At 41.2% G+C, this 25,264-nt stretch overlaps 1 protein-coding gene across 6 annotated transcripts in view; it reads left to right on the forward strand.

The window, feature by feature from the left end:
* RGS6 (regulator of G protein signaling 6) overlaps window positions 1–25,264 on the forward strand; it is a 606,443-nt gene that overhangs the window by 35,650 nt on the left and 545,529 nt on the right. For all 6 annotated transcript variants that reach the window (XM_032593398.1, XM_030319478.1, XM_030319471.1 and 3 more), the window contains one exon: window positions 18,669–18,772. In XM_032593398.1, the coding sequence (XP_032449289.1) occupies window positions 18,689–18,772 (84 nt within the window). In that variant the 5' untranslated portion in view covers window positions 18,669–18,688. The remainder of the gene's footprint in view (window positions 1–18,668; window positions 18,773–25,264) is intronic.

Here is a 25,264-nt window from a genome sequence, read left to right on the forward strand (position 1 = left end):
TAATGGCTTAGTAAAGCAATTATTGTTCTTCAGAGTAAGAACCCATTTTTTTCTTGAAACGTGGGGCCCTCTGACCCATTTTTGATAGAAACATGGGTACCAAATTCATGGGTACCAGGAGTTTTTGCTAAAAGCAAGATAAGCCACCCATGTATGATGATGAATGAATGACCCTGAACCCCAGGGTTGGGAAGCCATCAGGGACAGGTGAGGACTGTGTTAAAGCAAAGTCTATGTTCTTCTCAGAAAGCCCTGTTGTCGCCATCCATTTTTAATCATTAGCAACCAATTTTAATTAGAAAAAATATTGTGTAGATGTACATTGCTCAATCCAAGCAAGACACTTGTTTGAGCTGGCTTTGTTTTTTATATGTGTGACCTCTCTAGAAGAAAGACAACAGCTTAAAAAAAATGTCCAATGTCTTTTTCCCTCAAGCTGCTATGTAAGTGCTACTGTGTTCAGATTCCAAACCAAGCAGGAAGATGCCATTATATTATTTTGCTGACCGTACATCCTAAAACAAAGACTGATTCAGCAGCTGGTCAAAATAGAAAGGATGCATTCACAAAGAATAAATTTATTGATTATATTTTAGATTTTTTTTTTTTTTTAGAGGAAGGCACTTTAACTTTTAGAATGGCACATAGTTTAGGAGCTTGGCTGCTGACTTCTGCTGGGACCCTGGGGTCTGTGACATTGGCAAAGTAGCTTAACACCATTGATCTGCATTCTCCCCAAGTGCAGAATAAGGCTGAGAAACTGTGATTGCTGAGGGCATTACCGACGGAGAGATTGTTCCTGGATGTCTCTGGTTTAGTCAGTTCTTAGTTGGGCAGGGAGGGGGGTTCCTTCCCCAGGTCACGGTTTGTCTAAGGTCCTTGCCGTTTTCCCTGCTTTTCGCCTGGCTTGTCCTCATCGGCAATATGTCCCACTAATGAACACCTTTTTCTAGATGATAATTAATCAGGTATGGCTCTTGTTACCAAGAAGTTTAAAATTCTGTGGGGAGGGGGAGGAGAAACAGGATGTGTTAAGATAAGCACACATAAATGGGATAGGGGAGAGACTATGGAGAGATTTCATTGAAGATGTTGAGTGGACAAATTGGACATTTGACAACCAATGGCTTTGGGACCTGCAGAGATGAGAGCAGGGGCCAGAGGTGGCCAGGGTGTGCTTGAGGCATTTCAGTTAAGTAAAAGTACAGGGGTGACAAAGTGTGCAAAGAACGTCCCCCTATTGAGAATCAAATCCTTAAAAACCTTTCAGGCAGGAAGTCTATGTTGGTGAACTTAAAACTTGAGGGGCAGCAGAGACAGGGGACATCTAGGTAGTAAGTGAAACTGTTTAAAATAAATATTTACATGTACCAAAAGTACAAAGAGAAAACAAAGTAGATTGTGAGTGACATTTTCCTCACCTTATGTTGATAACAGAGGTTGTGCCACAGCGAGTTTCTAGTTGTTGCCATTTTCCAGGAGATCACTCCTCTGCAGTGAAACGCTTGTAAGAGGGTTTGCTTTATTAGAGCCATGCACGGTTCCCATGCAAATGGGCCTCTTCCTGTACTGTGTCAGGCTCTCTGTCTAGACATTCAGTGCCTTTTAGACTTTCTGACTGCCAGCTTGACCGCGGACTCCAGTAGCTTCCTGTGGCTCAAGGGTAAAGTGGATGAATCTTGGGATAAACCTTATTTAACTTGCTCGGCATAACTGATTAGGAAGCTCTCAGATGTCTCACCCCTATGCGTAGGGTATCAAGCTTCATGCCAAAGCATATGCTGTCAATTCCAGGTTTTCATTTCTTTGGCTTCCTGTAGCTTTCAAAAGCTTCTCTGCAAAAACCACTTCCCCTGCCTGCCATCTGCCTTACAACCTCCCTCCCTCGCTTAAAAAAATCTGTGTCTAAGCCCCAGTTTCTTGTCTTTTTAATTATCCTTAATGGGGAATGACCTGTTGGCTATGAATGACATATTTGGAAGTAGATTGGCTTAAGTTGAATTTTGCTTATTGGGAATCCTTGGTTGGGATAAGTTACTTGGGGTTGCGATTGGACGTGTTGTTGGCCATGGAAGATGGACAGTGATTGACAAGACTAGAAATTCAAATTGGGGCCAGTCTATTAGGGACTTGAATGCCACACGCGTATAGCGGTGGTGATGATAATGGAGATTCAGGGCTTTCTGGCATATAGAAAAAGAAAAAAACCCAAAGAACTGAATTAAAGCAAATTTAAGCCAACTCAAGAAGAGGAACCTATGTGACTTCTACATCTGGGAATTCAGGCCTGGCTGGATCCAGAGACTTAAATAATGCCGTCAGCATTCTTAACTTGATACTTCATTGTCTTGACTTCCTCCTTTGGTGACACTAGAGAAAAAGAAGATGGTCACGAATATCCCTCCCCTCACATCCTTTTCACACTGCCCCTCACAGGGAACAGGGTCTTCATTCTTCCAATGTCCTTCTCTCAGCCTCAGGGAAAGCCCCAGATCAGTCCCAGTGGTGCAGCTTGATCTAATCAGCATGTCCTGTCATACAGCATCCTCTGGCCAGAGTAGTCCACGGGCCCACCCTTCCCTATCAGAAGAAGGAAATTTGATAGCAAAAAATATACGGGGCAACCAGAAGTAGCTGCCTCAGTCTTCTAACCTGGCTGAAGAACTTTGGGTTTCATTTGTTGGGCAGTAGAATAAATGCAGAGTGTTTCGGCCACTGTTTGAGAGTTCTGAGAAACTTTATAAGAGTTGGAAATTTCTCATTATCCAAAATAAAGGTTTTTTCGGATAATGCGAAAGATTTCCTCAATCGTGTGTTTCTTTTTTTTTTTTTTTAAATGTTTGCTTATTTTTGAGAGAGAGGGATAGAGACAGAGCGTGAGGAGGGGAGGCGTAGAGAGAGAGAAAAACACAGAATCTGAAGCAGGCTCTCGGTTGTGAGCTGTCAGCAGAGAACCCGATGCAGGGCTCAAACCCAGGAACCACGAGATCATGACCTGAGCTGAAGTCAGACACTTAACCTACTGAGCCACCCAGGTGCCCCTCAACTGTTTGTTTCTAATCTCGTTTCCTTTCTATACCAGCTTCCTCATTCAAGGATTACCGCTTCTGTTCTGTAGCTGCTGCACAAAGGCCAGAGTGAATGTATACAGTGGTGACATGACATCACCTACAGCCCTGCAGTTATATGTGCATGGCTGTACCTGAGACAGGTCAGTGCCACCTTGAGAACAGATGCTGTATCCTTCCCCCAGAATATTTGCGCTGTCCTTTTTTTAAACATACAATTTTAGACGATAAGATACTCACAGAAGAGTACGCAAATCATTGCTCGATAAATTTTCGAGCAGTAAATACCTCCGCATTATCACTCCCAGATCAAGAGATAGAATGTTACCAGTCTCCCCAGAAACGACCCCATGCACCTCCCAGTAACTGCACCCCCACATTCCCTAGGGGTAACTGCTAACCTGATTCCTAATACTGTGGTGTTCCACATCTTGAAACGTATGAAATATATATGGAATTATACACAGGTATACATACCGCCTTTTTTGTGGCTTCTTACGCACAGCATGGTTTGAGCCATTATGGAGCAGTCTACTTTTCATTGCTGGGTAGCCAACCACTTTGTAATATCTTACAAATTGTCTATTCATCTGCTGTTTGTTGACAGGCATTTGGGACAGTTCCAGTTTAGGGCTGTGAGGAATAATGCTGCCGTAAACGGTTTTGTGCGTGTGTGTGTTGGTGCACATATGAATGCATTTCTGTTGGATGTACATGGAAGGCTGGTTTGCTGGGGCACGGGATACATATGTCCAACTTTAGTAGATTCTTACAGAGTTTTCCTAAGTGGTTGTAACACTTTCTATTCCTCCTGTCACTTGATGAGTGTTTAAGTTTCTCTACATACGTGTCAGCACTTGGGATTGTCGGACTTTTTAATTTAAGCTTTTATGGTGGGTGTGCAGTGGTGTCTCATTGTGGTTTTGATTTGCTCTCGTTGTGCCTTTATAATTTTTTTTGTCACTTTCACTTAATGTCTTGTAGTCGCTGTTCAAGTTGATTGTCTATTTTAAGATTGGATTGTCTTTTTCTTATTGATTCGTAGGAGGTTTTTAAAACATTTTTTTTATTTATTAAAATTTTTTAAAAAATATTTTTATTTATTTTGAGACAGAGAGAGAGAGAGAGAGAGAGCATGAGCAGGGGAGGGGCAGAGAGAGAGGGAGACACAGAATATGAAGCAGGTTCCAGGCTCCGAGCTGCCAGCACAGAGCCCGACGCGGGGCTCGAACTCGCAGACCGTGAGATCGTGACCTGAGCTGAAGTCGGAGGCTCAACCGACTGAGCCACTCAGGCGCCCCTGTTTTTTTTTTTTTTTTTTTTAAAACAAATTCGAATACAAGTGTTTTTCCCAGTCATAGGTATTTAAAATATCTTTTCCCATTCTGTGGCTTGCTATTTAACTCTCTTTTGATGAATAGGAGATCTTGCTTTATTTATTTAAAAAAAAATTTTTTTTAATGTTTATTTTTTGAGAGAGAGAGACAGAGCATGAGCGGGGCAGGGGCAGAGAGAGAGGGAGACACAGAATCGGAAGCAGGCTCCAGGCTCCGAGCTGTCAGCACAGAGCCCGATGTGGGGGTCAAACCCACAAACCGCGAGATCATGACCTGAGCCAAAGTGTGACCCGACTGAGCCATCCAGGCGCCCCTGGAGATCTTGCTTTAAATGTAATCCAATCTGTTAACCTCTTCCTTTATGGTTATCGTTTTCTGTGGCTGCTGAAGAAATTTTTGCTCACCCTAAGGTTGTGAAGTTATTTTTCCACTTTGCAGAAGCCCTGTTGTTATGCCTTTATATGTAGGTTGAAGATCCAGCCGAGGTTGATTTTTTATCTATGGCATGAAAAAGAGATCCATATTTATTTTGTTTTCCATATGTATATCCGATTAACCCCTGCCCTGCCTATTGCCCTGTCCGCTTTCTAGTCCCTTCCCTTGTTCTTTTTGGCTCTTATACTGATCCCACCCTGTCTTAATATAGCTTAATAATAAGTCCATATCTGATAGTGTATGTCCAGTTATTTAAGAATAGCTTGGTTATTCTTAGACATTTGCATTACTGTATAAATTTTAAAATCCTCTTTTGATGGGATTTTGAATTGGGACTGCATTAAATCTCTAGCCCAATTTAGGGAGTAAACTAATGTCTTTAAAATGTTGACTCTTTCTATTCATTAATATGGTATATCCCTTGGGGTGCCTGGGTGACAGTCTGTTAAGCGTCTGACTTCGGCTCAGTTCATGATCTCTGGGTCTGTGAGTTCGAGCCCCACGTCGGGCTTTGTGCTGACAGCTCAGAGCCTGGAGCCTGTTTCACATTCTGTGTCTCCCTCTGTCTCTCTGCCCCTCCCCCACTCATACTCTGTCTCTCAAAAATGAATAAATGTTAAAAAAATTTTTTTTGAAATACGGTATATCCCCTTTATTTATTTAGGGTTTTATCTCTGTTAGTGTTTTGTATCTTTCCATGTGGTAAAGGTATTGCACCTCTTTCTTCTATATACTATATGCTGTTGCTAGTATTTGAAGTCAGCTGATGCTATTATAAGTGATATCATTTTAAACATGTTTTCTGGTTGTTGGTCTGTGGATATACAGAAATATAGTTGATTTTTATTTGTTGACATTGAGTCCAGTGACTTTCCTAGGTTCATTTATTAATTCTAATAGTTCCGTGTAGATTATTATAGCTTTTCCATGTACACAATCAAATCACCTGAGAAACAGTTTTACTTCTTCCTTTGCAGTCTCCCTTTGCTTCCTTTCTTTTTATTTCTTTTTCTTGCCTGTTGCGTTGGCTTAGACCTCTACTGTAACAAAGAATAGAAGTGGTCATGGCAGGCAACCTTGTCTCATTTCTAATCTCAGTGGGAAAGTTTTCAAAGTGTGACTATTAAATATTATGGTTGCTATGTTTTGTAAATATCCTTTATCAGGTAAGCATGTTCCTTTACATTCAGAATTGGCTAAGAGTAGTTTTGCGAGTAGATGTTGAATTTGACTAGATGCTTACAGAATAGTTGAATGGAATGTCCGGCTCAGCTCTGCACTTCCCTTTTCTTTTGGATCTTGGTCTCCTGTGTCCTCATTGGACACCCTAAGGTCATCCTGTGTCCTTAGGAGCACTCCTTTTTCCAATTGTATCTGGCTTTTCTAGTTCTTGAGGGTTGTTCTGTTACAAGGCAGACCCTCTTTGTAGGAAGTGGTACATGCTAATTGTACTATTTTTGTCGCCCATCAAATATGAGTGAAAGTGTAACGAACCCTCAGAATCCTATTCAACTGTTATTTCTTTTACCTATATTGCTCCTGCCTGATGAACTTCATGAATAGATATTTTTGTTTGTTAAGTCTTGCGGTCTCTAACACTGTATGCATTATGGAGTATGCATAATGTATATATTATGGAGTCCTAGAAGAGATGCACTTGATATTTAAATGCCTGGTTTTAGGGTAAAAAGATTCTGGTTTTACCTGTTCTTAAAAAAAGAAGAAGAAGAAGAAGAAAGAAAACAACAAAATCTCAAGGAATATAACTGACATTCTTTAAAAAAAAAAAAAAAAGCCAATAGGAGTGCCTTTCTTTTTGGGTCCCCAGGGAACACGCCCTCCTCTTTATCTCTTAGTCATTCCCTTCTGTGTATAACAATTGGCAAAGCTTCTCTGTCACTCCTACCTCTTCCCCAGCGGTGATACAGTCTTTATCATGTGAAATCAGAGAATAACAAGAGTTGCTTCTGCAGTCCCTATAGTCAGGAGTATTAGACCCTGTATGATCTTAGGACTCATACTAATAAAATGTGAGTCCTCTCACGTGGGAGGAAAGACATTTGGAACCCGAAGACCTAAATTTTAATGCTGGCTCTGTTACTAACCGGCAAGATGACGTGAGAATATAATTTGATCTCTCAGACTTTGGGTTCATCCTTTGAAAAATTAAGTGGTTGGGATTGCTCAGGGAACAGGAAATTTTTTTATGAAAAGGATCAAATAGTAAATACTTTGAGCTTTGTGGGCCATATGGTCTCTCTTGCAGCTACTGGGTCTCTGCTGTTGTAGTGCAAAAGCAGCACAGACAGTAAGTAAATAAAGGTGTTTATTTATAAAACTTTATTTCTGGACACAGAGATTTGATTTTATACAGTTTTCATGTGTCATAAAATATCATTCTTCTTTTAACTTTTTTCCCCACCATCTAAAAGTGTAAAAACAAACAAAAAGAACAAAACAAATGCATAAGAAGTAAAACCATTTTTAGTCCACAGACCATACAAAAATAGGCAGCAGGCTAGATTTGTCCCCTGGACCCCAGCTTGCCGATCTTGGAACTTGTTGGTTGGTAAAGGCTATTCCGGAGCTCTGTGTTAGGCCTTGATCTTCCTAATATTTGAAAAAAAAAAATTTTTTTTTCCTGTCCCATGCACATTGTTCAAGAGAGCCTTATTCCTTTCTCTTAAATCAATTCAGAATAAGAAAATAAAATATTTTATTTTCCTTTAATTTCTTCTCTGAGGCTTGCTCTTTATTTTGTAGATCTGAGTTTCTGACACTAGTAATTTCCTCTGTCTGAAGAACTTCTAGCATTTCCTGAGGGGCAAATCTGCTAGCGATAAACTTACTTATTATTTATTTGTCTAAGCAAGTTTATTTGCCCTTCGTTTGGAAGAAGAATCTCACTAGATGTAGAATTCTAGTTTGATGTTTTTTCTTTCAATATTTTAAATATTTCACTTCACTCTCTTGTTTTTGCATGGTTTCTGTTCAGAAGATGTCTATAATTCTTATTCTTGTTTTTTTGTAGGTAAGATTTTTTTTTCCCTGTGATGTCTTTTGAGATCTTTTCTCTGTCTTTGATTTTTTGCAGTTTAAATATGATGTGCCTTGGTGTTATATATATATTTTTAATTTACAGTGATTGGAGTTATCTGATCTTTCTAGATTTGTGGTTTGGTGTGTATCTGACCTTGGAATGTTCTCAGTTATTCCTCCAAATATTTCTTCTCCTTTCTCTTTCTTCTCCTGGTATTCTAATTACACTTATATTATACCTTTTGATATCGTATCATAGTTCCTGGACGTTTTGTCTCAGTTTGTAAAGATTTATTCTTCTCTCTCTGTTTTTTCAGTTTGGGGTTTCTATTTTTTTAATTTAAATTTTAAATAGCTAATATGCAGTAGTTTCAGAAGGAGAATTCAGTGATTCATCACTTACATACCATACCCAATGCTCATCCCAACAAGTGCCCTCCTTAATACCCATCACCCATCTAGCCCATCTCCTACCCACCTCCCTCCGTCACCTCTCAGTTTGTTCACTTGTGGTTTGTTTCCGTCTCTTCACTCCCCCCCTCCTTCCCGTATGTTCATCTGTTTTGTTTCTTAAATTCCACCTGTAAGTGAAATCATCTATTTGTCTTTCTCTGATTGATTTATTTCGCTTAGCATAATACACTCTGCTGAACTCTATCTACATCATTGCAAATGGCAAGATTGCATTGTTTTTGATGGCTGAGTAATATTCCATTGTATATATATATTACCTCTTCTTCATCTGTTCATCAGTCAATGGACATTTGGCCTCTTTCCATAGTTTGGCTATTGTTAATAATGCTTCTACAAACATTGGGGTGCAGGTACCTTTTCAAATCTGTATTTTTAAAAAAAATTTTTTTTAACATTTATTTATTTTCGAGACAGAGAGAGACAGAGCATGAACAGGGGAGGGGCAGAGAGAGAGGGAGACACAGAATCTGAAACAGGCTCCGGGCTCTGAGCGGTCAGCACAGAGCCCGACGCGGGGCTCGAACTCACGGACCGTGAGATCATGACCTGAGCTGAAGTTGGACGCTTAACCGACCAAGCCACCCAGGCGCCCCTCAAATCTGTATTTTTGTATCCTTTGGGTGAATACCTGATACTACAGTTGCCGGATTGTAGGGCAGTTCTATTTTTAGTTGTTTGAGGAACCTCCCTACCGTTCTCCAGAGTGGCTGTACCAGTTTGCATTCCCGCCAACAGTGCAAGAGGGTTCTCCTTTCTTTGCATCCTTGTCAACACCTGTTGTTTCTTGTGTTGTTAATTTTAGTCATTGTGACACGTGTGAGGTGGTATCTCCTCGTGGTTTTGATTTGTGTTTCCGTTTGGGGTCTCTATTTACCTTCAGGCTCACTGATTCTTTCCTTGTCCATTTTGAGTTGACCCAACGAGCCCTTAAAAGGCATTTTTCATTTGTTACAGTGTTTTTGACTTCTGACATTTACCTTTTTTTTTTTTCTAAAGAGTTTCCATCTCTCTGCTTTCATTACTATCTACATTGTCTATTAGAACCCGCAACATACTTACTCATAGTTTTAAAAAATTTCTTGTCTGATAACTTCAACATCTGTGTCCTGAATCTGGTTCTGATGATTGGTTGTCCTTTCAGACTGTGTCTTTTCTTGCCTTTTGTGTGCCTTGTAATTGTTTTGTCAAAAGCCAAACATGGTATATCTGGTAATGGGAATTAAGGTAACTGGGCCTTGAGTGTGAGATTTTATTTAAATTGGCCAAGAGTTGAGCTGTGTTTAATGTTTGCTATAGCTGTAGCTGCTAGAAACTTCAGATTCCCCTCGTGTTCTTGTTTTTGTCCCTCTCTTGACTTCAAATGAGTCTTCAGAGAGTTTGTGTCTTGGAGGTGTTTGAGCTATAATCTGTTGTTATACTGGAGCCCCATTCACCCGTGTGGTGGTAGGGGATGAGTAAGGAGGTATGTGCTGTCATCTTCCAATCAAAAGCAAGAGTAGAGTGACTTCATTCTAGTAAATACAGCAACACGTCCTCTATTGCAGCAGGAGGGAAGACAAAGAACATGGTGGGTTAGGTGAGGGTGCCCGAAGCTGAGAGATTTGCCTTCTGCTGGCTTCCATTTCTTCAATGAATTTTGAAGTGAGCCCATCAACAGCGTGTGCAGCTTGAACAAAGATAAGGTATGGGATGGCCACTTGAGACAAACAGAGAGCAAACTTGGTAGGAAAACATCTAGATTTGATGGGCAGTGTTGATGAAATTTAAAGCTTGTGCTCGTGCATTTAAAATGCAGCCAGTCGGTCTGGCTGTGTGATTTCTTTCTCATTCCCGCCACAAAGAGCATACCTGCTTGGGTGTGAGCTTGGGTCTTCAGATATTATATGGATATTGTGTGGTGGATATTCTGGTTCCGTCAACGTTGGAGTTTTGCCTGGAAATCTGCCACAGAAAGAGCATAGTGAGGCAGTTAAGGGTATTTGCAAGGGTGTGACTGTGAGTGGCTAAAATGAAAGGACCAGTGAGAGAAAAACGTGAAGGCAGAGCGAGGAGGAGGAGTAAAAGGCTTGTGAGTCCCATGGACTGAATGTCTAAATAAGCTTGAAAAATGTGTGCAGTGAATGTAGAGTAAGTGAGCTGGAAAGAACTGGTAAGTGAACTGGGGTGTGAGGTGGTCCAGTCACACTGATGATGGGGTTCAGCACGTGGCCATGGGAGACGGTGGCCGAGGAAGAGGGTTGTAGGAAGAGGGTTCAGGTGGGGAAATAGAAGGATGGAGGAACCGGCTTTCCAGATAGGTCTTTGATTCTGATGTTCACGTCACTGAGATTGATAAAGGAGTGAAGGATGGAGAAGAAAACCTCTGAGAACTAGAAGCAGGAGTCCTCGGGAAATGGGAAGGCTTAACAGGAGGGAGGCAGGATACAGTAGTGAGATTGGGTAGAAAGTGGCACAGCTAGATGGTCTGAGTGTCACGAGAGCAGGGATTTGTGTAGGAAGACAGGAGGGAAATCACTTGAAGCAGCAATGTGGAGCCGGGACGATGCTTACCTTACTTCCTGGTTCGAGATACGTAGGGTGAGAACAACTGGGCTCCAGGGGAGGGGACGTCCTTGGGGGAAGCCAGGTTTCCATGAAGGTCACTGAAGGTCAAAGTTCAAAGACAAATTAGAAGGACATAGTGGGCATACTGTTTATAGAAAAAGAGTTAGAAAGGCAGGGAGGGTGGATGGGGAGTTGGCAGGGTCTGGGGGTGTCCAGAGCAGTGTGGGGGCCAGAGCCCTGGTGAGAGAGGATGCCTGGGTGGACCTGAACTTTGAGCAGTGATTGCAGCAATAGGACCGTGAGCCACATCACAAGGCCAAGCACATCCTGTTATATGAAAAACTTTCTGCTTCTCCGTCCCAGCTTAATTTTTTGGGACTTTTGCTTAATATAAGGAATGTGAAAATATTTATCTTTATAAGCAGCTTGAACAAAAATTTGTTTAGGCTGTAAGGCAGCTGTGGCAACTTAAAGAGGATTATATTTATTTTGTATGTCTTAAGGTTGGGTTGGTAGGGGGAAGTCAGCTTCACTGATGCACTAGGAAGTAGAAGGTAGGAACCACAAATCAGTTGAGGACCTACTAAGTACCAGTTGAACTATGTACCAGAAGTACCTACTACTAGGTGCTTCCTATGCGATATATAGGTGCTAACTACTTTATATTTAAATATATACTTAAATTTCGTATATTCACAAAATTGTGTCTTAAATTCTTTCTATAGGTGATGTCACTGGAGACCACGTCGGAAAGTGTGGGCACTGGAATCGGTCCTGGGTTTGGATTTTAGTTTCTTGGTTGACAAGCTATTTTACTTTTGGCAACTTTGGGCCTCAGTTTTCTCATCTGTAGAGTGGGGATAATAACAGCCACCTGTTAAGAGTTCCTGTGGCGCATTGCTCGGGTGATTCTAAGGAGCAGACAAGGCTGAGAACCCCTGATACCGGTGATCAGCATTTACTCCGTTTTATAGATGAGGAGACCAAGGCTCAGAGAGGCTAAGTAAGCATAGCACTAAGTTGTTTGTGGCCACATAGCACTAAGTGGCATGGCCAGGATTGGGAGCCTGTTCTTTGACTCCAGGACCCTTGCTCTTTTCAGTGCAGTCTCTTCCTAAATACAAGGGAGTCTGAAGGAGCCCCACCTCCACGTGGCTGCCCAGACAGTAGGCAGCATGGGATGGGGTGAAGGGGTTAGGTGAAGAGAAGGCAGGCTCCATGGAATCTAGGGCAGTGGTTTCCAGACCTGACTGGGCTTTCACATCACCTGGGGACTGTTTAAATGATAAATCTCCAGGGGCCACCGTAGGCCCACCAGATCAGAATTTCTGACACCTGGGACCCAGGAACATGGCTCTTTAGAGTCAAGCCCAGGTGCTTCTGAGGCTGCTGGTCTGGTTCAATTCCTTGGACCAGCTTTCGGGAACCATCAAATGCTAACCAGAGTCCTGAGATGATCAAGCGATTATATCCTGGGTGCCCGGCATTGCCACCAAAATTGGCCCCTAAGGATTGAGCTCTCGCATCTTGCTTTAAGATCTTTGGCGTCTCTCGCTCTGTCACTGAGCAGCTAGACTTTGAGTTCATCTGTATAGGAAGTGTCACGTTGGCAGACCACTATAACAGAAAGAAGTATTTGTTCTTCAGAACCGTTGTTCTTTCTTCTCCCCCCTGGAGGTTCCTGCCCTCTCAGTCAGATTAGAGCTATATAAACAAGCTTGTACTACTGAGCTAGCACACTTCTTGTAAAGTTTTTTTCTCCTCAAAGTGCTTACTTAACATTGCTGATGTCAGAAAAAAAAAATCCATTGGGTTTTAATGGGCCGAAGCAAACAGTGTGAGGTTGATACAATAGGAGAAGAGGAAATAACATCAACAGAAATTCTTATTTGGTAGCACAGATATTCAGACTGTTACAGTCAGGCTTTGATTACCTCTCTTGCAAGATATTTCCCTGAATAGGGTTTTGAGGGCTAGACACAAAGAAGGGCAGGCAGGATGTTTAAGGATTTTAGCTTCATGTGACAGTGATCTCGGTGGCATTGGAGTGTCACTGCAGTGGTCTGCCTCTTAGGTGTACGTCAGGATCACCCGAGAAGCTTGTTAAATAGCTGATGGCTCCATCTCAGAATCCCTGAGGTGGGGAAAGCGTTTCTCCAATGATTCTGATGCTGATGGCCTGGGAATTTCACGTGGCCAAATAGTGGCTGGAAACCAGACTGCTGGTCAGTTGCTGCGTTCATTCCGCGCTAGGGAATTTGCATGCCCTGTTTGATTTCCTCTTCAAAAGCAACTCTGCAAAGTAGAGGACTCTCACCTTCCAGGTGAAGAGCTGGAAGGTGGGGGAAGGTGGGGGGAGGTACTCAATTGCCAAGGCAGTCTTGGTGTGGCCAGAGCTGAGATGCTATTTCCTGTCTGACTTCAAAGCCACTTCCTTTTCCACATCATGGAGGTCTTTCTACCTGCTGGGCTCAGCATTGTTATCTGCTGGACCCTAGTCTTGGCTGCTCCAGAGAGGCTGGCATTACAAAGGAAAACAGCTGGCATTTGTTGTAACTGCAAGCTACAACTGAAATAGAAGTTTGGAGTAAATTGCAGTCCCGACTTGCAGAAGATTTACTAATCAGTTTGAGTCATAGATACTCAATTGTTCTGTTATTGACAAGGTGTCTCCTCACTATACTTTCCATCCTCCCACATGTTCCTTCTTATCTAAATTGCTCATGGATTCCAAAAGTGGATTCCTGAGTTCAGGGCTGGCCCATATCAATAAATTCTAGGGAAAAGTGTGATTCTGTCCGTAGGTCTTTGTCAAGAAAGAGCCTTCTTTGTGGGGCAGTTTCAGGGGCTTGTTATCTGGATAGCTATTCCAGAAGGAGTGCGCTGCATCTTGGTAGAATCTTATCAATTCCATCATTCATTTAAAAATATCTGAGTACCTACAAGGTGTGCCACACCTTGTTCTAGGTGCAGGATGAACCCCACCAACAAAGACTCTGCCCAAGCAGAACTGGCTTTAGTAGAGGAGATTCCTGATAAACAAGTAAACAAAGAGAGGTGCAAAGCCCTGTTATTTCTCACTCCACATTTGTCCCATTTAATCTCCTTGAGATCATATCAGTCCTCATGGTTTTTTTTTTTTTTTCTTTTGGGTGCCTACAGCTTCTGGGGCTTCACGTGGCCATGCTTGATGCCTGTGTTGTCCCCTAGGCTGGAATGGCCTCTTCTGCTTCCCCCAGACTCCTCTTCATCCTTCGCTGTCATCTCAGTTGCCAGCTTCTGCCCTGCGCCGGCATAACCAAATACCCACACATTACGACGTCCTGTTTCTGTGGACATGTCTGTCACTCTTCCTGGACTCTCAACACTTTAATGAGATCATCTGTGTCTGATTTATCTTTATATCTCCAGGGCCTACCATATCTTCATATCTCCAGCCCACCTTGCGAGTGGATGCTCAGGGCGGTTGCTCCAAGAAGAAATGTTGAGGCCCACTGCCCCTGGTGGTGGGTGGTGGTATTACAGAAATCGCTTCAAGGTTGGGGATGCTGAGTCTGGGAGAGGGTGCTTCACTCCAGCAGTTTAGTGATTCCTTGACAAGCTCAGCATGAGTGATGCCATAAATGGAGGACATGGGCTAGGATAAAGAGAGGTGGTACGGAACATTCTGATGAGCATTTGAAGGAAAGTTTTGAGGTTCCAGGGCAGAGCTGGAAGGAACACTGGAGATGTGGGGTTTTACAGCTATTGTCCACTTGGGGTCCGGGGAAGTTGTGACTTGACCTGGTTCTGACAGCTAGTCAATTGCACACAAGGTAGGAGACCCAGGCCACCCAGTTCAGAAGGCTTTCCGCTATGCTGGGACTATAGTGACAGATAAGGAAACACAGGCACAGGGAGGTGAAGTAACTTGTTCCAGATCACGCTGCTTGGAAGTGATGCAAACTAATTTTGGATGTGGATCTGTCTGATAACAGACTCCAGCTTGTAACCACTGTGCTACCTGTCTGTCTCTTCTCGGAGTTTTCAAAAATCAAGCCCTGAACACGTTTTTAGCTTCTCCCTTGGTTAGCTGTAAGCCATTTTAGGAAAAGAATATCATTAACGTGTTTCCTTTCTACTGAAATGTAGTTTTGTGTTTCTTTCTACTGAAATGTAGTTTTGTGTAGTTTTGTAGTTTTGTGAAATGTAGTTTTGTACTGAAAAACATTCACATTCTTTAAATATTAAAATAAAAGGCCCTGAATTGTTTACTGTGTGCATATATACATGTAGCATAAATAAGATGAAGTTTTTGGTTTTCACTACCATGAAATTTAAACTATTCCTATTTCATTTCTATCATATTTCATTTAAAAATAAATATTTTAGGGGTGCTTAGGTGGCTCAGTTGGTTAAGTGTCTGCTTGATTTCAGCTCAGGTGATGATCTCATGTTTTGTGGGTTCTAGCCCCATGTCGGGCTCTGTGCTGACAGTGCGGAGCCTGCTTGGGATTCTCTCCCTTCCTCTTCTCTCTGCCCCTCCCCTGCTCATGCTGTCTCATTCTCTCTCTCAAAAAATAAATAAGTAAACTTAAAAAACTAATAAATATTTCATATATTGTAATGAATGAGAATCTAGCCCTTTAATGTCACGAGCCCTAGCTTCCTAGTCAATGAATGTAATTAGAACATCCTTACCTGTGTAGGTTTTGCATCCCATTTGTCTAACATCTGTTGACGCATGGGCTTGAAAGTGGTTATATCATTATTTTAGCAATGATTCTTTCTAGACACAGAAAAGTTGAATGACATTGAGCTGCCAGAGGAACCAAAAATAGAAGTTTTTCTACTATATACTAGATTCACTGAAATTCCTAATAGGGAGACTTGTCTGCCTGCACTTGGTAGTCTAAAGTCCTAGTCCTGGACCATCAGCCTATTATAACACTAGAAATGTTTCTGTGCGTGCGTGTGTGTGCGTGCGTGTGTGTGTGTGTGTGTGTGTGTGTGTGTGTGTTGGGGGAATTGGCCAGGAAGAGGCGAAGGCAGGGCTAACAGGATTGTTTTTAGGTCATTCCCAACCTTGTTGTTATAACAACAAGGGAGATAATATGGTCATTATTATGGTGGGAGATAATATGGTCATTAAAGTCAAGTGTTCATTTAAAAATAAAGCCAGAGACCCAAAATGCCTCTGTTGCATAGATAAATGAGCATACATAAATGGACTCAGTTTTTGTTTTTCATGCTCTGTCGTATTCTGTGTTGAGGCAAAGGAGTAGGCAAATAAGTAGCTGTTCATTAAAAATAAAACAGCGTGTTATTCATTTAACTTTAAAAGCCACTGATTGGAATTAATAATTAGCTTTTCCATGTAACACTATATTCACAGAAACCCTGATATTACAGTACATAGAGGTAAGAGCACGTTCTTTATCTCTTCATGTAATCTAACTTTTAAAATGCGTCTTAATTCACAAATGACAAAGAAAGCACGCAACATTCAAACGGTATACTTTGGGCATTTAAATTCTTAGCACAAATGACAAATTCCTATCTCTTCCCCATCTTCTGCCCAAATTTGTTTTTATGGAATGACCTTTGGTACCAACTTATTTTATAATAAAATATTTCCTGAGCTTTCATTTTAAATTGAAATGGCCTTTTCTGTCAAGTGTGGTATTTGTAAAAGTTTCTTTGATGAAAAGCCTATGGATTTTGTGCAAATAACCCAGGCAGGCTCTTAGCTTAGAGATAACATTTGTATAGGACTTTTATGGCTTTATATGATACCTTTACACTCAGTTTATTAGACCCTTACCTGTGAATACTCAGTAGAATTCACATTTTACTGATGAGAGCAGTGTAGAGAGAGGTGCCTTGGTGTGGTTCTGGGTACACAGCAGGCATTCAACATTTTGTTTTAAAAGGAAGTTAACAAAGAGAACCCAATAGGTTATTTAACTTGTGCGAAGTCACACAGCAAATATAGTGTGATACCAAGAACTGAACTTCTTTACCCAAAAATTCCATATGTTGTCACTGTTATCTTTTGAGGCTTTTCAAAAAGGTCAAATTAAATATTCATTCTACTTAATTGAGGTAAAATTCACACAACCTAAAATTAACGACTTCGAAGCGTACATTTCAGCAGCATTTAATACATTCACAATGGTCTGCATCCATCGCCTTTATCTAGTTCCAAAATGCTTCGTTATCTCAGAGGGGATCCCAAGTCCATTAAGCAGTGGCCCCATTCCATCCTCTGCCCAGCTGTTGGAAACTACCTGTCTGCTTCCTGTCTCGATAGATTTACCTATTTTAGATATTTAACATAAATGGAATCCTACAATGTGTGACTGCCTTCGTCTGTTCAGGCTGCTATGACAGAATATCCTAGATTGGCTGGCTTATAAACAACAGAAATTTATTTCTCACAGTTCTGGAGATCAAGGCTTTAAAAGATTTGGTGTGTGGTGAGAGTCTGTTTCCTGGTTCATGGATGACTTTATTCTTGCCGTGTCCTTATATGGTGGGAGGGAGCTCTCTGGGCGTCTTTTTTTTTTTTTTTTTTTTTTTTTTTAATTTTTTTTTTAATTTTTTTTTTTTCACGTTTATTTATTTTTGGGACAGAGAGAGACAGAGCATGAACGGGGGAGGGGCAGAGAGAGAGGGAGACACAGAATCGAAACGGGCTCCAGGCTCTGAGCCATCAGCCCAGAGCCTGACGCGGGGCTCGAACTCACGGACCGCGAGATCGTGACCTGGCTGAAGTCGGACGCTTAACCGCCTGCGCCACCCAGGCGCCCCTGGGCGTCTTTTTTATAAGGGCACTAATCAGCTCCCAAAGGCCCTACCTCCTAATACCATCAAGCCAGGGGTTAGGATTTCAACATATGGATTTTGTTGGAACATAAACGTCCAGTCCATTGCAGTGACCTTTGTGTTTGGCTTCTTTCACTAAGCATAATGTTTTCAAGACCAATCTGTGTTGTAGCATGTATCAGCACTTTATTACTTTTTACGGATGAACTTTATTCCATTGTAGGGAGAGACGATATTTGGTTTATCCATCAATGGATGGACACTGAGCTGTTTCCATTTTTTGGCTATTGTGAATAGTGCTACTGGGAACATTTATGTTCAAATATTTGTTGGAATACTTGTTTTCAGTTCTTTGGGAGTATAGTTGAATTTTCAAGTTACATGGTAATTCTATGTTTAACTTTTGAGGAACCACCAAACTGTTTTTTCATAGCAACTGAACCATTTTACATTCCTATCAACAAGGTACAAGTGTTCAGATTTCCCCACATCCTTTGCCACGCTTGTTATTTGAGGTTTTTCTCTTTTAGTATGACCGTCCTAGTGGGTATGAAGTGGTCTTTCCTTGTGGTTTTGATCTGCATTTCCCTAGTAAAATATTCAGATTTGAGTGCATAGAATTAAGCAAGAAGTGAGCTTTGGTAAGACAAAATCAACATCACAATGATTGGCTTCATCTGTCCTCAGGAGATTATTTAAGACGGCATAAGCTCACCTCTAGGGTACATGATTCTGGGCTGAAAATAAAGAACATGTTGCTTTGGGATTAGGAGAATGTATGTGGATCAAGACCCCAGTTATCCCCTAGATACTTTTTTAAGATACTGCTTAAATTAATGTGGAAAAATGAGAAATTTATCATGTTTTATTTTCATATCACCTGCCAAAAGTACTTCTTTGCATGGCAGGACTTTCTTTGTATAATTTTTTCATGTCTTAACGGTCTATTCATTTATTTTTGCAGTGTGAGTGAAGACATCCGGGATGGCTCAGGGATCTGGGGATCAAAGAGCAGTGGGGATTGCTGACCCAGAGGACAGTTCTCCAAACATGATAGTCTACCGCAAAGTAAGGCCTCTTGTTGAATGCTGGGGGTGCTGCTTGTGTATGTGTTTGTGTTCCGTGCAGGGTTGACTGATGGTTGACAGCTTGACAAATGTTTTCTGCTTAAACTGATAAATGAATATCATTTTTTTCTCGTGTCCTCTGATTTTCCAATTCTAAAATTCAAAGAAGTTAGGTTTTGTCATACTTGATATTGAACACTTGAAAAATACGATTTGATTTTCTTTAAAGATTTTGTTTTTAAGTAATCTCTCCACCCAACATGGGGCTTGCACGTACAACCCTGAGATAAAGAGTCGCATGCTCTACAGACTGAGCCAGCCAGGCTCCCCCGCTTTGGTTTTCTTTAAACGCAGAGATTGCCTAAGCAGTGCAGATGGAGACGTATTCTCCTTCAGTGTCAAGGCCTTTGTGTAACATTTATCAACTGATTGTTTTTGAACCCATGGTATGTATAAGATCTGGTCTAGATGCCGTGGGAGATACGGAGGTATGCATGAATTAGATGTCTGTGGTTGGTGAAGACAAGAGATGTACACAAATGCAGAGTCTGTAATAGTCTAAGTGTTAATTTCCAAAAGAGAAGTGCAAATACGGTATTATATGAAATCAGAGGAGGGAGTGATTACTTCCAGGCTCAGAGGCCAGGTGTGGACTGGTGGAGTGGTCTTTGAATTCACATTTTAAAGGATGGGTAGGACTGCTTTATGTGGAAAGTGGAAAGAACAACATTCCAGTGGCGAGATGCATTCAATAAAGGCAAAGGGCTGGAGAAAGTGAACAGCAACCAGAACTAGTGAGCTTGGGCATAGGTGAGTTACATGGAGTAACGGAGGTAAGATTTTGGGAAGACAGTTTGGATGGAGCCAGATTTTAGAATGTTGAATCACAGACAATTTAATCATGAAAAACTTTTGTGCCGGGAGTTGCAAAATCAACATTTCCCTTTGGGATTATGAGTCTTGCCCCACTGTGCCAGATACATTGTTGTGAAGGTAGACTGGAGGCTTAATGGGGGAGGGGGGTGGTGGTGGTATTTCTGTATCTGTGAGAAAGAAGGAGGATACTAATCTAGCAGGGGAAATGCCCCTCAGAATTGAGTGGGACTGAGCAAAGGAATTAAAGAGTCTAAATTAAAAATGTCTTGGAAACTGAATGGATATAGAATTAGGAAGGAATAGAGAATCAAAGATGGCTGTTACATAGCCACTTTGGGTTACACTGGCAAGACACTGATGCTATTAATTCAAATAGGGACACTTGGAAGGATGTTTTCAAGGAAGGAGATATGGCACATAAGTTTTATTTGTGCACATGTTGAATTTGAGGGAATAACTGCTTGTTAATACACGTTTAATGCTTGCATGAGTGGGAAAATTTGATCTAACTAGATTACGTTATTAATAAGGAAAATTGGTTAATGTTCATACACTTCACTAAATATTTGAGTTGTCTGCTGGGTTCTGTGTATTCTGCAAGACTGTGCGTTTGATCTCTGCTAATCATATGGGCAAGGTTGAACTAGATATTCCTGGATGATCAATGTGGTGAATTTTTCTCTTTCCTTATAAAAATAGAACTCAAAACTAATCTCGCTTTGAGAATCAAATTCCTTCATCCTTTGCTTTGTAAGAGAATGCTTAGATAACCCATCTCTAACAGAGAAGCCTATTAAAGTGTAATAAAGAAAAAAGAGATTCACATGGCTAACAAATTGGTGAGGCATACAGAATAATACAAAGATGTGTATTCCTCATTACCGTCTTAACCCACCCCACGCCAGGGAAACCCTAAGCCAAGATCATAGGAACCTGAGCTTTGGAATCAGACCTAGGTTAAAATTATTGCGATGCTACCACTTCCTAGTGATGTGACCTTGAGTTAGTTATTAATTCTGTGAGCCTCAGTTTCTTCATTTTTAAAAAGAAAAATAAAAGGTGGGGGGAGGAAGGACAGTACCTCATGGGGTTATTGTGAAGATTCATTTAGATAAAGTAAATGAGGAACTTAATGAAATCTTTTTTTTTTTTTTCTTTATGGTCTTATAAAAACAGTGTCATTTGGAGAAAGGAGATAAATTATAAGATGTTTAAATATTGGTACTATTAATACGTTGACTTAAGTATGCTCATACAGTGAGTTGCCTTTTTAAGACACAGGAAAACAATACAGATATTTTTGTATTATTCAGGAGATTGTAAACTAATGGGTTATTAAAGGTTGGTAAGAAATGTAAAGGTCATGCAATGCAAACACCTTTCTACTAGAATATTTGGGATTATGTTGAAAGGAAAACTTCCTACAGGTTTGTGCAAACTTGATTTTTACTTTTTAGGTGGTAGCAGGGGACTCTTGGTTTAATTTAGATACAAAGCTGTCAATTACCATAGTTCTTCAAAGATATGATGACTAGCCTCTTGGTTTCTATACTGGAAACATATCTTGCTTCCTTTTGACAAATTTGCATGTGGGATATTTATGTGTTCATGTTATTTGCCATAACAGTTAATTGCTATAAAAGCGATATTACGTCTGTTCAATCTATTAGGAAGAAAGAAGGCATTGCTTAGTATGGGTCTAGGACCTGGAATCATTTAAACCTAGTTAATTTGACTAATTTAAGGCATGGTTACGTTTCAGTCATGGGATATTTACCTAGTTCTCTACTCGCAGTGCTATAGACCAGCCGTTTGCTACAACTAATACAACCAATATTGTAGGACACTATCCTCAAGGTGTCAGTAAAGATTAAACCTTGCAACCAAGGTCAATTTAAGACATGTACGTACTATGGAAGTCCTCTTTTATAGTGTTTTTTTTTTTTTCAAGTTGTAAGCTCTAAAACCAAGCCTTTTCTTAGAGGTCCACGACAAAAATTTACATTAAAAATTATGCAAATAGTACTTTCCTTTTTGTTGTCTTTCTCTGGTTGTTTCTTACTCATGTTAGATGTTTTTAGTGTGACGTTTTTGCTTGCATTGTGTTGTGTTGATTCACATGCTGACATTTAAAAAGCCAAATCTAGAGAAATGGAGCTTTTGGGTGAACTTCCGAGTCATAAGTGGGATGATTATGTCCACAACGTTGTTGTGACTTTTAAATGCCATTTAGGGTGGTAACCTTCTGACGTATGAGTAATGATGGGTGGGTTTCTCAGGCCTACACCTTCAGAATACTCTTCATTTTCTTTTCATGTTTTCTGTGTCATTAACTCTGAGAAGTTGTACTTTCCCAAGGCATGATTTATTTATTGAGTTGAACAGACTTTCTCATTTAGTTTTTCCATCCTTCACATTCACATTTTGGATTGGAGGTGTACATGAAAAATGTATTGGTCACATTAAAAATCTATTTAAAAGAAAACCTTAATTATTCATTAAGGCACCCAGACCCTGTTAACCTTTTTTTTAATATTCTTGGATCCAAAAGATCCTGGGTCATTGAATTGCCCAACGTAGGGATGATATTTGAACCTGTCTGGATGTCAGATCATTTAGGTGTGTTTTATAACAATATTGATCCTCAAGAGATCCTCCACCCCTCCCTCCCCAAGGCATTTTTGTTTCATATGTCTGAGCTGGGTCTTGGGAACCTGAGTTTTAAACTCTTTCTCAGGAGAATCTGGGCTCGAAGCACTTATTCAGTATGTTTTACAATGTCCAGGTAGAGTACCCGTAGCACCGTAATGGGAAAGTTAATGTTTTGAAGTGGGTTTTTGATTTTATAATTATTTATAGATCTCTCAGATGTAGAAGAACCAGGCTTCTGTCATGGAGTTACACGTAAGGGATTTTAGTAACCCCTTCAGAGGAGCAAAGTAAAGTATGGAGAAGGTGCGTAACTTGCCTGAAGTTACTCAGCAGTTTCCCAGTGATTGGGTCCAGGTGGCCTAACTGCCCCCCTCGGCATCCCTTCCACCACCATGTTATCAACCACAAACTACCATTGCCACATTGTTGGGGTTCAGCAGACACTGGATAAGTTAAATAAGTGAAAGTACCGTGCGGCGGATCTTTGCTTTTCATGCTTAGTCTCAGAGATTTGACTTGGGTTGACTTTGAACATTTGTAATGCGAAAGCTTCATTCTACTTGCTGGTGCTCTTGTTTCTTGGTTAAAGATTTTCGAAAGTGTTTACTTTCTTTTTTAAACCCAGAATTCTTTTGAGTACAAGTAGGTTGCTTTCTGATTTTGTTTAGTTCTCTGAGTGGTGTTAATAATGTCTCTTGAGAAATTTCCAACTGGACTGGTGATTTGATTTGGTAGAACTCTGAGCAATTAGATTGTAGTTGGATGGAGAAAATTGTAGCTTAACTTGACCCAGACTTGGGTCAGGAGATGGGATGGTGTGATGGAAGATGCCAAACAGGGAGCAGAGAGCTCTGGGTATCTGGCCCTAGCTCCTACACGTACTGCTTTGGTTCTCTGGATGGGGAACTTCATTTTCCCAGCTCTGTTTCTCATTTTGACTTCCTCTTCTCTACTTTTTTTCCTCCTTCCTTCCCAACCACAAAATACTCCTTACACAAAAAGAATACGTTCAGTGTCCACATAAAGTAGAAAGAAGCATGATAAAATGAACCCCGTGTGCCTACCAACCCACCAACATAACAAATAAAATATTACTTTGGCTTCGTTTCCTCTTCTGTAAAGTGAGGGGATTGGACTAAATATCGTAAACATACTTTTCTGCAATGATTTAAAAGGTTCATTCTGTAAGTTTTTAATCATAGATTAATTCACTTCTCTGCTGTCAAAACAATGTTGTGAGACTGTAGACACGTGTAAGGGTCTTTAGAACTTTTCTAGAAATATTTCAAACAGTCCTATGTAACTGAAATTGGACGGGGATCAAACCTAATGTCGTTAGGCATCAGAAGAAAAATTCTAGTTGCGATGATTTAACATTCAACAGTTAAAGTATCTTCTTGGTGGTGACCTGTTTCTTTGGCTTGCTAGTAACATTTAAGACATTTGTATAATTATCATTTGGCAGTACTGATTGTATGTTAGACAGACAGCAGGAACAGTGTCAGCAGCACTGGATATTGTCAGTAATATATAGTGTTAGGGATGAATTAGAAGTTTTAGAGAAAGAAGAAAACGCCAGTGTGCTTGTCTGTCATTGCTGGCTTCCTTCACTTGTTAGTTTCTACTGATTTACTCCTTTTCTGCTGGAATTTGGGTCTTGCCTTTGTGTTGACCTGATACTCCAAGGTCACTTCCCCTAATGTTCTAGGACCCTGGAAGCCCTGGGCAGAAGCTGCTTTAGGCACATTTCCAAAAAGTAAATGTGGTCCTATTTTAGTTACACAGGCAGTGGGATGCAGCAAGAAGGGGAAAACATTTAGCTTGGAAGAGGCAAGCCTGATGAGCACGCTGGGAATAGGACACTGTTTTGGAATTCACAGAAGGCAGTTGTGGTGGCCAGCGCAGCCGAGAGTCAGGGAACCTACAGATTCTGGTGACCAAGGCACAGTAAGGACTAGAAACCATCTAATCAGCAAATATGTATCGAGTATCATTTGTGTGCCAGACACTGTTGAGTGCTAGGAATGCAAGATAAGGTCTGTGCCCTGAAAAAAACCCGTGGGCTAATGGAGCAGAGATGGGTAACTAGACAATCGCAAGAGGCCATCGGTAGAGGTGAGCCGAGGAATGATGAAGGAGGTCGAAGGGTCATGAAACCCATATCAAGAGAGAGGATGGGGGCGCCTGGGTGGCTCAGTTGGTCAAGCATCTGACTTTGGCTCAGTTCATGATCTCACGGTTCATGAGTTTGAGCCCTGCCTTAGGCTCTGTGCTGACTGCTCAGAGCCTGGAGCCTGCTTCAGGTTCTGTCTCCCTCTCTCTGCCCCTCCCCTGCTCACACTCTGTCTCTCTCTTTCAAAAATAAACAGTAAAACAAAAAAGAGTGAGAGAGGATGATGATGTCATAGAAGACAGCCCAGGGGATTTGGCACCTGCCTTAATTCATGAAAGATGAATAGGAATTAACCTGGCAGAGAAGGGGAGAAAAAGCGTAGGAGGCATAAGGACTACCACATGGAAAGGGACAGAGTTGTGATGTTATAAACTGAGTTCTGGGAACTTCAAGTGGCTGTTCTCTTGGAGCTAGGTTTATGTGATGGGGGCTGAGAAATAAAGCTAGCTGGGGAGATTAGGACTGGATCACAAAGGACCTTATACATCATGCCGAAGATTTAGGACATCATGCGGGAATCTTCCTTTTGTGCCTGCATACCCATGTTCTACCCCCTCCATACTGCTCTCTGCCCCAGGAGGTAGACTACATCTGCAGGGATCCTGGAATCTCTGGCTTTGAATCAGATTTTCTCAGTAGAAGCCTGGGGGGAGACGAAAGGAAGGAAGAAGAGCAAAGCCACATATTTCTTCCCCTGGCTCCCTCTAGAGTTTTGCACTACCTGTGTCGCTTTACTGAAGGTTGTTGTTCCTCCCAGGGCAGACTGTTCTCCTCTGGGTCCTGATACCCTTT

This window comes from Lynx canadensis, chromosome B3, assembly GCF_007474595.2.
Source record: "Lynx canadensis isolate LIC74 chromosome B3, mLynCan4.pri.v2, whole genome shotgun sequence".
Classification (NCBI taxonomy): domain Eukaryota; kingdom Metazoa; phylum Chordata; class Mammalia; order Carnivora; family Felidae; genus Lynx; species Lynx canadensis.